At 42.1% G+C, this 17,559-nt stretch overlaps 2 protein-coding genes across 3 annotated transcripts in view; one reads left to right on the forward strand and one right to left on the reverse strand.

Moving 5' to 3' along the window:
• The window catches only part of REEP3 (receptor accessory protein 3), a 54,672-nt gene extending 52,529 nt beyond the window's left edge, over positions 1 to 2,143 (reverse strand). The window contains exon 1 of the mRNA XM_068197085.1: positions 1,561 to 2,143. The gene's annotated coding sequence lies outside the window, so the exon portion shown is untranslated. The remainder of the gene's footprint in view (positions 1 to 1,560) is intronic.
• A 1,008-nt stretch (positions 2,144 to 3,151) lies between these two features.
• The window catches only part of JMJD1C (jumonji domain containing 1C), a 159,321-nt gene continuing 144,913 nt past the window's right edge, over positions 3,152 to 17,559 (forward strand). Inside the window, exon 1 of one of the 2 annotated variants that reach the window (XM_068197068.1) lies at positions 3,152 to 3,634. In XM_068197068.1, coding sequence (XP_068053169.1) covers positions 3,494 to 3,634 — 141 coding nt within the window. In that variant the 5' untranslated portion in view covers positions 3,152 to 3,493. The remainder of the gene's footprint in view (positions 3,635 to 17,559) is intronic. The other variant, XM_068197073.1, reaches the window with a different exon arrangement.

A 17,559-nucleotide genomic window follows, 5' to 3' on the forward strand; every position in this document is an offset into this window, starting at 1 on the left:
TTTCTAAATATGGCATTTATCTGCATGGAGAAGGTGCAATTACTACTAGTACAGGCTGTGCTGCATTTCAATCTGGAAGTTAGAAAAAGCTCTCAGTAAATATCTTGATTTTGCACCTAACCGATGTGTATACTTTCAGGGAGTAAGAGGTGAGTTTGTCCACAGTCGATTTCCCAAGAGAAGCTCTCCTTCCCTGGGGCTCAGCCTAGAGCTTTTTTTGCTTTATTTTGTGTGGATTTCTACCAGCCTGAAGGTGTCAGCTCTATTTTGTTGTTGCCTATGGGCATCTGGCTCTGAGTGTTGCTCCTGAGCTCCAAGAGGATGATTCCTCTGGTCTTTTCAGAGTAATCTACAAGAAGAAGCTTCCTTAGGCCACTTTTTTTTCAGAAGATGCATCAATTAATAACATCCCTAATCCTTTCAATCCTGTGAATTTTGGTGCTTTGACTTTCAGTTCAAATATTCCTCAATATTTATCAAACAAATAAGGGAGGTGTTGCTTTGAAAGGGGAGTTAATGTATTGGTTTGATGCTTGCAAAGGCTTCTGAAAAAGGAAGAAATCCTACTGGAGTGTGATAGGGCACAGACTGTTTAAACAGTTGGTGTCTAAGCTATTTTCAGGCCTTGGACCCCAGCACCATGACTTGGTTTTGTTGAAGACAGAGGTTCTGAGTTGATTTATAGTTGATTTATCCATATCCTGAGCATTTAGTGCTCTCCCAATTTCTTCACAGAGAAACAGAAGGAAGCAGCAAAGAAGAAACGGGTAAGTGAAGAGAGGCCAAGAAAACAAGCTGCTGGAGGTGGAATATGTCCAGCAACCTGTGAGTCTCATATGCTGATCCACCTGAACATAGTAATTTTGACCTTCCTAAAGCACCTTTGGGTTAAAAAAGCTAAAAGCTGCTCCAAGGTGAATAACTGAAAGACAGAAGAGCTGAGGTATGGGTTGCTGGGGAGTCAGTATGTCAGGGCTTTCCCTTGAGCTGTCTCCTCCTGGTCCAGCTCATGGGGAGCAGGGCAAAGTCCTGCCCATCTTACCTGGCATCTGGGAACTGACAGCTAACCATGGGAATTGCCACCTAAATGTTGATGTTACTTGATCTTACTGATATTTTCAGGTGATTAACAACTATAAAATAGTTTTGCATTGAACAATAGCCTTCAGTGAATTCTAATCTATACTAAAACATAATTCTAGTGTTAGTGCCTTGAAAGGAATTTTTGGAACAAATTAAAAATATTTGATTCCTAATAGTTTGGTATTCTATGATAAATTCACAAGTTGAATCTATTACAATCATGTAAATTGGCTTTTTTGGGGTATATTTTATGTTTTATTGCACATTAATGTCATTTAATTGTAGAGTTCAAGAATATCTCAAATTTCTCTTTGATTAAACAAGAGGAAATGAATACAAGAACTTTGATATGATTAATATTTATTTAGTCAGTTTTGTAACTTTTCCTTATACCCTTTATGGATAACTGCCCAGTACTTACATAATTTTTGTTCTTTCTGCAAGACTGCAGTACACTTTTGTTGGTTATAGCATTACCTTGGAACGTGAATGAAAATCTCATTTAGCTCAAATGCACTATGGTTGTGCTTCTGCAGCTTCTAAAGAGCACACCTCCATCCATTCCAGCCTGGGAATCCAGGCGTCTGTAGGTTCCAGTATGAATTTATGTCTTGTGAGTTATTCTAATCCTGTGAACAAACTTGTCATGGTGGATGATGAATTGATTTCTTTTTTTTTTTTTTTTTTTGGTTTGTTTTCTGTTAATTAACTTCTCTTGTACCAGAAGTTATTTGTTCCACTAAAATATACAGGAATGTGGGAAGTTGGCAATCTTGATTTATGGCTTTCGCCTCATAATCTATTTTTCAAAAATGCACTATTCAAATTTGCTTTTAGCGCTAGATGAGAGATCATTAACCTGCTCTCTTGAGGGCAAGCATACCAGTAAAGGCAGGCAGAAGTTCAGGAAAGCTACACCTCCAGATAACGTGAAGGAAAAACTCTTCAAATGCAAACATGGCATTACCACAGCATGACTACGGGAGCCATGGAAAGAACAACAAACCGATGGCAACTGCCACACGGCGTGGCTGCATGGCTTCTCAAGTGCTGCAGCCCCTGTGAGTCTCTGAGCTGACTTCTTGGAAGTGCACTGTTTGCTGGCATTCAGCAGAATTCAAGAGTGTCTTCTAGGGCTGAAGTGTTCTGTCTCTAAAAGCCTCTGAGGGATTAAACTGACGTTACATTCCCAGGGAGTTCTGTAGCCCTTGCAGTAGGGAAAGGTGGATGGATTGGATGGGTGTCTTTGTTGAACTCCCTAACAAACTGACTTTAGGGAAGAAGGTGCTGCAGATGGCAGACCTGGTCCTGGCTCTCCCAAACCCTGGAGGGCTGGGACATCAGCATGCTGGTGCCTGGCTCTTGGGATACCCTTGCTGGCCTGGGCTCTCACAGAATCACAGAATGGGTCAGGTTTGAAGGGCTCTCACAGAATCACAGAATGGGTCAGGCTCGAAAGGACCAGAGGGGAGCACCTGGTCCAACCTCCCTGCTTTTAGCAGGGTTGTCCTAGACAGCATGGCAAAGGGCTGTGTCCAGACGGTTCTAGAGTATCTCCAGCGAGGCAGACTGCACCCTCTCTGGACAATCTGTTCCAGTCTCATTCACATGGTGAAGAAGTTATTTCTCTTCTGGTGGAACTTCCAGTGCATCACAGCAACACCTTGCCTGTTGCTTCGTGTCCTATTGCCTGGTGCCGCCGGGAAGAGCCTGGTTCCCTCTTCCTGGTACCCCGCCTTCACACATTTCTATACATTAATGAGCTCTCGGAGTGGTGCGCCCAAAGCAGGGTGCGGGCGAGCCCGCGGGGGCCGGACAGCCGCTTCTTCCACCGAGGGGAAGTACCCCGGGGAGGCTGTGCCCGAGCTCCCGCCGTGGCACCGGAGGCAGGGAGCGGGTACCCCACCAGTGTCGGATCGCCGCGGGGCTGCTCTCGGGGGGCGCCGGGGCGGCAGGTGAGGGCCGTGCTGCCCCGGCCGGGGCTGGGAAGGGGGCGACGGGACGAGCCCCCGCGGGGCCCGGGTGCCACCCCAGCGGCCGCGGACTCTTTGCCGCGCTGCGGCCGCTAGCCGCGCGCTGCCTGGCGGAGGGAGACGTCGGGCGGCGTCGGTCTCCATGGCAGTGGGGCTGCGTGGGCGGAGTGGTCGGGGCCGCAGCGCGGCGGGCGGGCGCGCGCGGGAGAGAGGGAGGGAGGAGGAGGTGAGGGAGGGAGCGCGCACCCCCGGCCCGCCCCCGCCCCTCGCTCGGTGTTTGTGTCGGGCTGTGGCGGCGGCGGCGCGGCCGAGGGGCTCCCACCCTCCCGCCGCTGTGAGCCCGAGAGCCCCGCGCCCGTCCCCGCCCCACGCCCGCCATGCGCGGCCCCTAGAGCAGCGGGCTCGGCGGCTGGTGCGGTGCCTGCGCGGCGGCGGCCATGGCGGTGGAGACGCGGCCGGAGCTGGTGGGGAAGCGGTTCCTGTGCCTCGGCGGCGAGGAACCGCCGGAGAGCGGGCGCTGGCGGGCTGGGGTCGTCCGCGCCGTGTCCCAGCGGGACTCGCACAGCCCCGACCTGGCGGTAAGAGCCGCGGCTCGGGCCGGGCCGGGGGCTGCGGCGGGGGGCGGCGGGCCCGGCGTGACACAGCCCCGCGCCCGGCCGGGCGCAGTGACGTGGAGCCGAGGGTCACGGCTGGCGCCAGGTGCGGTTCCTCGCGGCGTGCCCCGGCCGCTCCGTGCCCCGGCCGTGCGGCCGCGGTGGGAGAGGGCCGGTGCCTGGCCTGGCCACCGGGGGACAATCGGGCTGCCCCTGGAGCGGCAGGGGAGAATGCGGCTGATCCAGGGGAATGCAGGAACTGCCGCCGCGTAGCACTGTCCGACTGGGTCCAACGCGCTGGTGAACGTTGTTATTAAAAGAATGTCATTGTTTCCCTTCCTTTCATGCCCGCTGTCACTGTTTTCCTAAGGGGTGTAGGAATGTGCGTGTAGGTTAGCGAAGGAGCCAGGATATGTGCTCTGTTGTGCTCAGGCACACTCTCGCTGTGGGGGGGGGACACGGCCAGGATTTCCTTGGGTTGGTGTTCGGAATGCATAATCTGTAAAATGGAGTTTTATTGTGCTCCCCGGACTTCGTCGTTATATTGTTCGTGAATTCCGCAGTCACAGGAGTGCTGTGTTACCTCTGTCGTTGTCTCCTGCCATGTTTTTATGTCATTTGGTGCTTCTGAAAGCACCTTTAAAAATATCACGACTATGTAAATGGGCATTACGTAGGCTGAAAAAAGGAATCACCGGACTGCGCTGGGCAATCCATATTGCTGCTGGCAAGGGGGAGGCGTTCACAGCCCGACACTGATCGGGCTGGAATGTTGCCTTTTTTACAAACTCATCAGGAAAACAATTGCCTGGTCTTAGAGATTATCGATTGCTTAGTTCGAGAAGTGTGAATCCCAGAATTAAGAACTCTGGTTTTCGTTCGTCCCAGACTTCAAGCTTTGTTTCAAAAACAGAAAGTGGACTCGAGATGCTACTTTTTTTGCCATATTCTGGGTTAGTTTTCTTGGTTGTTTTTTTTTTTTTTTTTTGGCATGCTGTACTGGATTTTTTCCCATTCTCCAGCTACAATTCAAGGAGCCCTTGAATTCATGTTCATAATTCAAGTTCATGCCCTTCTTTATGAAATGGTTTGTGTTTTCAGCCCTTGGCTATATGTGAGAATCGTCTAGAACACTTTATTTTTAGAACCTATTTTGGATGTTATTCTTGCAGGGTAGTCTCTAGAATCTATATACAGTTATGGAAACACTGAGTAAGGTTTAAGGGGGTATTTACTAACATTTACAAGTCAGAGCCATAATTTGTAAACTCTAGGGGCAGAGCTGACATAAAGAGAGAAAAGCATTTCAGGGACTGTGTCTGTTTTGTTAAATGAAAGAAGCATGCTGCCGATTGTAAAAACTTGCTCCTCTTCTTGACTTTGGTGTCTGTTTTTCTCTTCAGATGTTCTTTTGTTACAATTCTGGGTAATTTAAGGAAGAACTGTCACGTTATAGCTGTTTTTTGAGGCAGGATGACTAAGGGTATGCTTATGTGTTGTAGTGAAGCACCATTTGCATAGATCCCAACTACCTGAGAAGCAGGATGGATGCTGCTCCAGCTGCACTTCAGCCTGGGTGCAGTGCAGTGCTAACGTGGCCATATTCCTTCTGGTGTTCAAGATAGCTGCACAGCACTGCATTATGCTATGTGGATACACTCCTAGTCACCTACGAGTGCTGGAAGCCTGGGAAGGTTTTGATAATAATTTCTAGGTCTAAAGAGATGCAGTAGTACTTAACTACTGGAACATCATTGCCCTCTTTAAAGTGCAGCATTTGGGGTTTGTGTTGCGCGTTCTCTGGCCCCAAAGCACAAAAAAGGGGATAGAGGAAAAAATGATCAGGTTTCTTTAAGCAACAGGTAGTTTCTGCAGGTTAGACTCTCTTTCTGCATTTATAATGAACATTAACTTCTTGTTAGTCGATATTTGCTAATGTGATTTTCCTCTTTCCCTGCCCCCAGCAAAGGACAGGGACGTTTTCCTGTTAGCCCTGTTCTATGTGTGTTATCCTAGCTGGAGTAACTACTGCCCTTATCCTTCCATGGCTTTTGTTTTGAGGTGGCCATCCCTGTAAATAGCTCCAGACCCTTCTGCTCCCCGTCACTGGAGTGAAGCAGTAATTCTCGTTGACAGTTTCATTGCTGCCCACAGGGTGCAATATAAAAATGTTGAAATTGACTTTTTGTCAATTTCATGTTTTCCTGGTCCCACGAAAGTGGGGTGGATGAATGAGAAATGAAGAAGCTGCCCGGAACCACAGGACAGGAGGAGGGCAGCAGTGGGCATTTTCAATGTGAATTGCAACTGGCTGGAACTGAGTTACCTCCTAATCCTGGCTTCGGAAGGAAGTGCTGTTTGCATTGACTTTGTGTCTTTTCTTCCTGAGTAAGTGTGAACCCCCCAGTTAATTTCAACCAGTTCAAGAACAGGGAGAGATTTGAGAGAAACTGCCTTCCCCTTGTCTGTGAAAGCTGACATCTGAGAACCCTGTCCCCAAAAAACCATAAAAGCAAGGAGGTCATGGCATTTGGTGTTGTCCTGGAAGTGAAGAGGCCAGCCAGCATGCACCCAGCCTCAAAGCAGCTGCAGCATGTGCTGTCTGTCTTAGCACCATTCACAGATAGGTGATGGAACTGAAGGAAAGAGAAGGTGGGTTTAAGGGCACGACAAAGAGCTGAGCATTAATGAAAGTGTGAGAGCAAGCCTCAGTGTGTGCCCGTGGGAATATATGGACAAATGGGAGTTTTATGGGGTGCAGGAGCTCAAGGAGACATGGGCAAGCTTAGAGGCAACTGATGTAATTAATGTTAAGTGGCCACAGGGCTTATAGGAGCAAATCCAGAGGAAACTGAGCTTCATTAGTTCTGCTGTAAATAGAACTACTCATTAAATCAGGCTCTCCAGACCTGAAGGCTGGACGAGCTGCTCTCCACCTTTGAGCAGGGAAATCAAGAGGCCAGTTTTCATATGCTGCTAAATTTGTTTCATGATTGTATTTCTATAGCTAGATTAATTATTATTTTCATAGTTAAAATTATTGTCCTGGTAGGAAAACGTAGGAAATAACTCAATTGTCTAGTATTTTCCTCCTGCTAGGTCTCCCCTACTCCATTAGTGTACTAAATAAAGTAAAAAGTATATTAAATAACTCTTTCCTTATACTTCTTGTGACTGCAATATAGCTGATATGTAAGATCTTTTTAATAATGTATTTCTTTACAAAGAAAGAGAACACTATCAAAATATCTTTTCTCTCACTGCTTTATAGAAATTTTGCCTTCCTCAGCTTTCCTATTAATTCGCCATTAGTGGGGAATATGGTGAGAACAGCTGGCAGTGGTTGTGAGTGCTGTTGGTCTCCTGGAATATCAATGCTCTTGCCATTACATGAGACTCTCCATGCCAGGATTTGGAAGCTGTGCCTCTTTCTTTGTCATCCTGTAATGTTTACAGATGTTGTAAACACCTGCCACACAGGTATAATGTGTGCAATGCAGAGAATCTAATCCAGGAGTTTTCCTGCTGGTTTTCATGGTCTGAGCTTTATAAGTTAGACCTCTTGATCTTTCTTTCTTGGACATTGTTGTTGCTTGCAAAGCATTTGTTTAAAAATCAAAGCAAGGACAGAGGTTTGATACATGTGTTTGTGTGTGTGTGTGTGTTTCATAGCCATTGAGAGAATTCATAACTATTTTTCAGCTTCACACCAAGTGTTGTTAGAGGAAACGGGGAGCTCTAGTTTTCCTTCCTTTTAACTGCCTGGAAAAGCCTGTGTGCTGCTCTGATTACAGTGATAACTCAGGGCAAATAAAGAAATGGCCAGGAGGAAAGAGGTGGAGTTAATGCCATATGATCTCCCTGGTCTTTACTGTCCCATAAGAATTGCTTTCTGGGCCATAGGTTGCAAACCTTTGATGTGGTGATGAAAGAGGAAATGGAAGTAAACATTTAAACATACAATGTACAACTCTCAATAAAGAAATCTCATTAATTTTAAAATACTGAAATCTCAGTAATTTGTAAGTTCATGTTATTGATGCATGAATTTTTCTGCCATGGTGCACATGGTTTGGAAGACAGCATAAAAATTGAGTTGGTAGTCTTTAATGCATTATCATAGGCAGACTACCATCTAATAATTGTGCATAGGGAATTATATTGTGGCAATAAATCACCATATCAGATACTCTTCATAAAAGCCTAATAATCAATGATAGTTTGAAGCAGCCGTGTGATTTTTATTTACAATGAAGTCAGTAAGATATAGGGATGTAAACAATACACTTACTTTTGGCAAATTGTAGGTTTTGGTATCTCATATTTGGTTATTTACAAACAGGGAATTGTTAAAAATTCAGTAAATCTGGTAAAACCATTTGACGAGAATATCAGCAGATTGTGCATCTGTTTTACTGAATTTTCCTCCTTAAAAGTAAAGTGGAAGTTCACAAAATGTAATGAAAACTTACCACTACTGTGTTACAGTTAGTATGAAGATAATTTTAAATAATTTTGGATAATTGGAAAATAAAATATATTTTAGACCAATAGTCCATACACTGATTAGTTTCTCACTAAATGATGAATTTGAATTTGCCTTCATTGTGGGTGGAGCTGCTTTTACCTAGTCTTTTTACAAACTGTAGTTGTTTTCATCTTCCTGCTTCTGCATTCCCAAAGTTTCTGAATGGGATCTGTCTTTGTCATAGAGGCACCGAATTGCACTTCTATAGGTTACACTGGGTTTCTGCCATATATTAATTTTTAGTGCAGTGTGCTGCATGTTGTCCTCTGTCCTCCTTGTGCTAAGATAGTATTATAATGAGAAAGTACATGTGTTAATTTTTTGAACACATTTGAGTTGGTCTGTTAAAAATGAAATTTCTTTTTTCATTCCTTACTATTGAAGTACGTGCTCTGCAGCTTTGACTTGTTAGCCTTGACATAAACTGGAAGACACAGAAAAATCTCAATATAATTATTATAGAAAGTAAATAAATATGTTTCAAACTCATTGTGCACAGCTGGAATGTGCACAATGGAATTTAAAAATTCTGTATGTTTCTGTACTAGCATCTGGGTTAAAGATGATGAGCAAGTTGTTGGTGAGGATCCTGTCACGTTATTTACTTCAGCTATTGGAGATGACACTAAAGACACGCCAGAGTTTATCACATCACTGCCGCCTCTGAATGAAGGAATGTTGTTGTAGGATGTGTTTTGAATCTGGTTTGAAAGGAGTGGGAGAAGCTCAAAATGCAACAGGGATTTAGGCCATTTTCAGTTGTTTTTGCTATTCTGTATCAGTGTTGATACCAACAAGAGTCTTGTAAGTTTGGTGTGTGTCAGCTGGGCAGTCTTTTCTTGGCTAAGCTGTAAAGAAAACTTCCTATTTCCTTTTGTGTTTCTAGTAAGGTTGAGCTTGTCATCCTGTGTCTGTGAATGTCGCCTCATCTGTATTCCAGAGAGAGTTCAGGAAGGAGTATCTCTTTCATAGTAATTGGACAAAAAGATCAAACAGAGGAGTAGTCCTATGAAATTGACTGCAAGGATTCAGTGCTTTGTACTCTGCCCTTCCCTCTTCACTTCTCTTGCTAAAAGAAACCTGAGTATAATGTAGATCAATAAGTAAATGTACCTGCACTGATGGATTTTGAGTAAAGTTTGTTTGAATGTCAAGATTGCAAAGAGAGTTCAGGTGTCCTGAGCCAGGGAGGAACCATTTAATTTGTTGCCTAGTTGCAAAGTAAGCAACAGTGAACAAAGTATGGAAAAAGAAAAGGTTTTATCCTGTAGTTAAATCTTTCAGGCAGCTCTTAGGAAGAGATACAAGATATTTTCTTAATTAAGAAAAATTGCTTTTGTCTTCTATATGTTTTGCATATAAATACTGTATTATCCCACATTTGTGTTACCTCAGATTTTCCTTCTTTTGGAACTTCCTGTGAAACTTTGGAGCTGTCTGAAAGTGTTGCATAGTCATCATAAAGAGTTGTAAAAAAGGAGCAAGAAGCCGTTCTTCTTGTGCACCTTGCAGGATCTCTGAACTTGCTTGAGAATAGCAGAACTGATATTTACTATCAAACTAAATTAATTTTAAAAGTGGTCCTTGTGAAATTTGGCCAAAAATCAGTTCAGCCTTCTTCTGCTCCTCCTATCAGAGAAGTGTAGAGATGCTTAGTTCCATCAGGGATCTTGAATCTCTACTGGGATTAGGCTTGACTTTCCCATTCAGTTGGACTTGGTAAACTGCTGCTGCTTTTGCTGGAAAAAAGTAAGTACAGATCATCTGAGAAGTTAGCTGAAGTTGGCAGCGAGTGTTTGCGTCGGAAGAGACGCCTCTGTTACTGCCCACTGCTGTGCTCGGGCATTGACATCCCACGTTGCTTCAGGAAGGTTTCCATCCTCACCCTGCTAGGTAGGGACTGAGACCTATTCTGCTTTTCCTATTCTTGGAAACTGGTGGAGAATTCTAAGCTAAACTAATGCTGTGTTGCTTCATTATATTGATTCCTTCAGAAAGTTACTATTGTTAGTTGATGTTATACCTGTGCACCTCTAATTTTCAATGTTATAACACAGAATGAGAGCAGGGGATCCAGAGGAGCATCAGGGATTTTGCTGTGTTTTGCTTTCTAGTACTTTTCTTTAAAATATTATTTTACTTAAAACAGCTGTTGCTATGTTTCAGAATTAAGTGGAATGAAGCAACTTGATTTGCTCCTGAGGAAGTTACTTCCATGTACATACAGCAACTGGCTTTGAGCTAATTCATGTACTCTATTCAGAGCTTCACGGGCACAGAAGATGCAGGATGAGCATTTTAAACATCTATCTTGATCCTCCAGTGGCAGTGTTTTCAGAAGTTTTGAAGACTGTGGTTCCACAGACATTTCTCTTGGTGGCACTGCTGGCTTAATTTTTTTTTTAACCCTGAACAGTTTCCTCATCCCTTACCATATGGTACTTCAAGCAGTTGTACTGAGGCTGGAGGAGGTGGTATGGGACCAGTCCGAGGGTAGGAGCAGCTTAAGGTGGAACTGTCCAGGAGAAATGTCTCTGGACCATGGCCTGAATGAAGTTGAAAACTGACTTAAATATCTTTGAGGGTTGTATGCAGTAACTAGCAGATGTGCTCAGTTGTATCAGTGATACTTATTCACATAGTATGAGTAATTCCTTCTTTCAACTGAATAAAGAAATAAATGTTCACAATAGCGCATGACATGATCGTTTGATGTCTGCTGATGCAAGACTTACTTACAAAAGCAAGTTTTGGAAGAATAGATGTGAAACTAAATGCTCTGAGGGAAACCTAAGCGTCTAGATCTATGTTAAAATGCATATACCTCTGATGACTCACTAAAGTGTTGCCTATAATACTTCTGCATCAACGAAGATTTTTTCGAGTGTTCTGAACAGCATTATAGCTGATACAGATGTTGAAATGATTGCAGTGAGGCTTCACTGCAGGTAACTCAAGTAACACCACTGACTTATTATTTGGGTTGGCTCACCATGGTTTTAGTTTTTGGCTAAGGGAGCAGGGCTCTTCAAATGATGGTTTAGAATCTGAATTTTGATTGCTCTGTGAAAAAGAGAGCATTTGCTGAGTCATTGCCAGGTGGTCCAACTCAAATCTCTTCACTCCTTGATGTCTGGTGAGGAGGGATTGGAAAAGCTATATTTTGGAGGAGTGTTGGCAAGGACAGTTCATTTTGAAACATTTCTCCAGCTGACTTCCTTAATTTTTTGTTTTTCTTGGCTTCTCTTCTTTCCTGAAACATGGAATGTAAATTTACTACCTTTCAAAAACAAACAAAGCAGCCCAAAAGCCAAAGTCAAGCAGACAAAGAAACTTGTTGAAGTAATAACAGAAAATATGTTATCGTAACTGTTCAGTAAGCATAGAAAGTCTTGGAGAAGGAAAACGAGGAAATGGTATTGAAGTCTTAGGCTGGAGTTTGTCATTAATCTGTACTTTTTCTTGCACCCTAATTCTTCCTACAACATAACTTGAAGACTTCAATTTTTCAGCCTTGGTCTTCATCAAAGACAGGAGCAAGTGCGTTCAATCAAGACATGGTGCAAGCTTTAGAGGGGAGGTTATTGAGTTTTAGGCTGTAGACTCTTGGTGAGATTTAAAGAGCTAAGAACTAACAATGGTCTAGTTGCCAACATTTTAGTCAAAAGTACAAAAGCTGATATAGTTGAAGACTGTGCTGTGGCCTTCAGAGCTGTTGTGATGATTTGCTGTCACACCTCTACAATTCTGGCATGTGGCTGCACTTCCTCAGTGTTTTGTTATAGGGATTTGGAGCTCAGGGACTTCATCCAGCAGAGGTCTTTGAGGTTTGCAGCCCTTCCTGGGTTTCTCATAAATGAATTAGTGGGAAATCTTTTTGAATCTCTGTGAACTTCTCAAAATCCTGTCACAAAGAAGGGTCAGGCTTTACCTGTGCATCATACTCAGGATTCCCTTCTGTTGTTTCAGATATGCTTTGGTGCCTGCATTGTGAGGTACAAGTCCACAGCCAGCCCTTGTTTGCCATTCGTGATTTTTTCATTATTTTTTCATGGCACTCAGGATGTTATTAGCTCTGCTCTGTGACTTCCTATTTGTCTCTTGGAGGTTATAAATGTGGCAATTTTCCTTCACTGTTTCTTAACCCAAGAGAAAAGGAGGTATCTCTTCTGTCAGAACCTACCAACCCTGTCCAAATAAATGTCTCTTTGAACTAGATTATTCCAAAGAGTGCAGTTTGTTTGCTTATCTTAAATGGCTCTCCACCAAGATGTGTATCTTCACATGATTCCCTTTCTGCAGGTTGTCTGAAGAGATTTAATTTAATACTGTTATTTTTTTTTTTCAGGAAATGAGGTAACATTATACATGAGTTTTAAATTTAAAAAAATTAAAATTTATTTATTCACTGAAGTATACAGTTGATTTTTCCTTTCAGTTTTGGTAACAAAATTGTCTGTTGCAGGTGCATTTATGTTTAGTATACCCAGATGTTGGTCAAACCTTGGTGGTAATCTATTTAATAGCAGTTAAGCAGTGAGTAAGGTTTAAAAAAAATGTGGAGGTGATAATGAAATATTTCTGGCTTGCTAACTGTTAATTCAGGTGTTCTGTCCTACATACACCTGAACCTCCTATATATTGTCATATTTTAAAATTTGTATGTAGGTCAGAATGTGATACGTGAATATTTTTAGATAATGTCATGATCACTTCTCAATTAAATAGGTAGCTTGTCTGTGTAACCGTGTACTTACCTCCTTCCATGTGATCTTTCAGAAGAGATAATACATTTTGACTCATTTAAAGAAAGTTCAGTTTGTTTTTATAAACAGAAAATGTTTCAAGTGCTTTGTTACTTTGTAGTATTTTTTCCTTTAAAAGTTTGTAATCTAAATTAATCCATTTCTTTTGTTACTGATTGCTTTTTACAATATTTCAATTTAGTGAGTCAGGCCTAAGACTATAGAAAATGAAAAATCTTGTTTAATAAATTATTCATTGACTGACTTTATGATTCCATGAGATGGTTTATATTAAAACTGAATGTAGTACTTTAGTAAATGATTGTAAAGATTTTTATATTTAAAATTAAAAGATTTGGCTTTCTGATGATGTTTTGAAAAATGGCTTGTTAATACTGCTTAATTTGTTGTTGTTGTTTTGGTTTTTTGTTTGTTTGTTTTTGTTTGGTTTTTTTTTTTTTTTGAGTTCTGTAGTATTGCCTTTTCAAAGTGAGATGTATGTGTATACCTTGGCATATTTTTCCCTGTCAATTTTTTTTTGACAGTATGTTTTCTGATATCTGATTTAAAACCTTTTTTAAAATTTTAACTTTTAAATGCATTTGAGCATGGCTCATGTTTCAATAACATGGCAAAATTGGTTGCTGCTCAATGGCTTAGTTTCAAATGTGATACACGGGATACAAGTGTTAAGTTTGCCCCTGTATTACTTTTCTGCTGGAATAATGGTAGAACTTAATAGGGCTCTTCAGTCGGTTCCTCTTAAATGGAGGAAGTTTGTATCTCCAGAGGGTTCTTAGGTTTGTTGGCTGAAGTAGAAGGACTGCATTGAATACCCTCTTAGCTTCTTTTCTAAGATGTGTTTTGTGTTATGGTAACTACCCATTTCCAGGTATCTGGAACCTGTGTTCCAGGAATGTTTATTGGTGCACTTGAAAGAGTTTAAGGCTTCAGCTGACATAACCAATTAGTTCTATGTCGTTTTTTTTCCTTCCTTTTTTACAGAAGTCTGGTTTTGGTCTTGGTCTGCACTTTAGGAAGTATGTCTTCAGTTAAGAAGAGGACAATATTAGGGCATGCAAAATGGCTCTCGGGAATCTTAGGATTGAGTTAGCTAGTGTTTGGAGGCAGGAAAGAATGGAAAAGAACTTTTCTTTTTTCTTCCTTTTTTTTTTTCCCTGAAAACTTTTTTATCAGTTCTTGAGCTCTTTAATCAGGACTTCCTATGAAAAGACCAGGCAGGCACAAACCTGTAGGCACACAGTTTGTGGTAACTGGGAGTGGGGCTGGGGCCGAGCCTCATCCCCAATGGGCTAGAGCTGTGAGAAGCAGGTGAACAGTATTTAAGGTAATGAGCCATGCAGTGCCCAGGTGAGCTGACCAATCCCAAAGGGAACAGAGGGCACACAGGTGTGCTGCATCAACATGAGGGGATAAAAAGCTGGGCTGAAGCACAAGAAGAGCAGATGTTTGCAGCCTTCTGAAGTGGAGTGCTGTTACTCTGTCTGGGCTGATGCCTTCTGATGAGGTAAGGTGTTACTGTGTGTGGGCTGTTGCTTAAAGCCTTCTGAATTTGTGTGGTGATACTCTGTGTTTTGGCTGTCTCAACTGTGACACATGCTGCGACACGTACACAAAGTAGAAGGTATGGGTCAGTCAACAGGGGAGGCAAGGAAAGAGAGAACTCTGATGGTTTGAATGCAGAAGCATGCATGTAGTTTGATATAAATGACAAAAAGAAGGCTCCTCCTGTCTGCACAAAAGGCAGCATCCCTTCCTGGGAGGCTTCTGGCTGCTCTGGGTCCATTCTCTAGCACAAAGAAATTTGTAAACAAGGAAAGTCTAGATGTTGAGGTTCAGTATCTGAATTGATAGCTTTACTCAAACCTAGTGGTTTCTTAAGCTCAGGAAAAAAGGAAATCTTAAAAAGCATTAATTACTTAAGGTCAGAGCAGAGACGTGAGGCTGGTATTGCTGTGTAATTAATTACAGCTTGGGCTATGTGCTGTTCTTGTTCCTAAAGCTGTCAGTTTGGTATTTCTTCTGTCAGTTGTAGAACTGAGGGGGGTTTTGTGGCTGCTCTTAATTGCTTTGTTTACTTCTCTTTCCAGGACTTAGCTGTATCTGCTTGTTATTTGTCAGCTCTTGGCTGCAAAGGGAGACTCACTTGTAACATAGCAGGCATGTTCTGCTCTTTTGGGACTGCATGTATAGGACAGAGAGCCTGAGCTCAAACCTCACTTAGAATTGTAGGGTTTCTGGGATAGAGAACTATAGGCTGGAGATCTGAGTACCATGGATAATAACATAGCAGCATAATTCTGGGAGTTAGGAAAGTTTCTGGAAAGTTAGGTCTTGGAAACTGCTTCCTTAAAACACCTTGTGGTGGCGGGACATGGTGCCTGGTACTGTGGTAGGTTTGGACTACTTGTGGCACACAGAAAAGTAATTTTGAGTGTGTGCTAATGCATACACGCTTTCTCTGAATATGTGCTGCTTGATTAGCTTCCCTTTCAGCTGATTTTTTTAATCTCAGGTTTTAAGTAAAGCTGCTGCTGAAGAATTATTTTAGTTATGAGAGCTCAAACAGACAGCCTTGAAGGGGATTAGTTTATCAGATGTCTGGTAAAGTGCAAACTCTTTCTGCAGCTTTATCCACCTTCAGGCTATTCAAATGTGAATATCAATCTTAATGTCTGAACCAGTGAGGCTACAGAATTAACCTTTTTGTTTAGTGTGGAGAAGGTGGTGGTTTTTTTTCCCTTTGGGCCTTAGAAGACAGTGATGTCTAGCTTAAATATGTGTTTTGCTGAAAGCTACTCTTAATTAATACCAGGTGTTTTTTTCACCACATCAGTATTCCATACCTTTCTTTATTGGGTCTGTCAGCTGGGCAGTGGCAGCATGAGGTTTGGAACTGCAGGCCTGCCTATTAGGCAAGCAGCCAGCTCACCATCAGTACAGTATACAGATTTGCAAGTCATTTGTTTTGCAAGCCTCAGAAGAAATTCATTTGTGGGCAGAAACATCCAGATCCTCTGAAATTTGTCAGTAGCTGAAAGTTAATAAGGAAATCTTGACTGGAAAACATGCTTAAAAATATATATATATGTGTGTGTATATATACACACACACCTAGAAACAAGAGTAGAAAGTAATACATTTGTGTGGTGTTGGTGTATTGACATTTATGGTGATAAGAACTAGACATATTTAATAACAAAATTGATATATCTGCTTTGCAACAGAAGTGGAAAATTGCTGCTGTAGTATTTGTGCAGTGGACTGTGCAGGCCTTTCCTCCGCTGTGTTTTATTGGCATTGTTGATTGGGAGAGCTGAGGGGGGTTTGTGGTCTCTGGCACTTGGAGAAGTGGTGAAGGGTGGTGTGGGGAGCACTAACAATGGACATGGGGCAGTGGGTGTTGTTAAGTTGTGCTTTGAAGTCTGTTTCTCTATTGGTTGCTTCTGTGTAATCCTTTTATCTGTTTTCTAACACTACTGACACTATTTAAAATGCAAACTACTTACCCAGATACTCGGCAAGATTTTACTAACTATCTGGAAGATTTACTAACAATCTGGAAGAAAATGAATTCCTGTTTTAGCAGTCATGCCAAACAGGTTAACACTTTGAAGGGTGGTTAGCCTGTGACACTGGTTTGAGCTTGCAGTGGTCTTTAAGTTAAAGCATATGTGCATTATGGAAAAGAATATGATTAAAATTTTTCTACAGGTTATAATGTATAAAAGTAACTTGCAAAGAAATCTTAAACTTATTTCATAGAGCACTTAATATCTCAGTCATTGCAACTAGAAGGCATTATTGATGTGCTGTGGAATGGGTGCTGTTAAATAATATCCCCCATGCATATTGCACTGTTCTGTATTTTTTCTTACCTTCTAATTTTAGAAATATCAAACCAAGGTAGCCAGCATGAGAAAACTGGCAATGGAAAGTGTTGTGCAGGGAGAAGGTGTCTTAAAATAGCATAATAGACTGAAATCTTTCTGAGTACATGAGTGAAAATTATTGGCACTGCTTTTAATCTTCTCTCATCCTGTGCAAAGCATTCAATCCTGTTTAGCACCAAAGCACCAAGTCTGTTTAGCATCAGAGCCCCGAGTCCTGCTTAGCATTTCTTGTACCCTACCTGCCCCAATGATGAGCTGTATTTTAATTTCTCCTTAGACCATATCTCTTTATTGCGTTTTCCTATGGTTTGAGTACTTCAGGATTCTCCTAGTCATCTAGACCTGTCCTCCCAGTTGGAAGATTCCAGTAAACCTCCTTTCCCTCAGGAAATAAGATACAGTTAGCTAACTAATAACTTTTATTGTTATTGTGAAGCTCTAACCTACTGAAACTACTGATTTCTCATTTAAAAATAAGATATAAATGCTGCTTCTGGTAATGGTAGATGGTTACACAGGTCTGTTGGCTCTTTTCTTCTGTGGGCAATAAATTGATTTAGTAGTGGTATATTTTTGCTGAAGGTCATCTGTTGGGTTGGGGGTGGTTAACTTCAAAAATGGACCTGTGAGTATGTGATTTTGTTTGTCTGAAGGTAAGACTGAGATGTTCCAGGGTAAATAGACTGTGTATTGCATGATAAACTTTGGCCAAGTCTCAGTTTT

The sequence above is a fragment of the Anomalospiza imberbis genome, chromosome 8 (assembly GCF_031753505.1).
Source record: "Anomalospiza imberbis isolate Cuckoo-Finch-1a 21T00152 chromosome 8, ASM3175350v1, whole genome shotgun sequence".
NCBI classification, from domain to species: Eukaryota; Metazoa; Chordata; class Aves; order Passeriformes; family Viduidae; genus Anomalospiza; species Anomalospiza imberbis.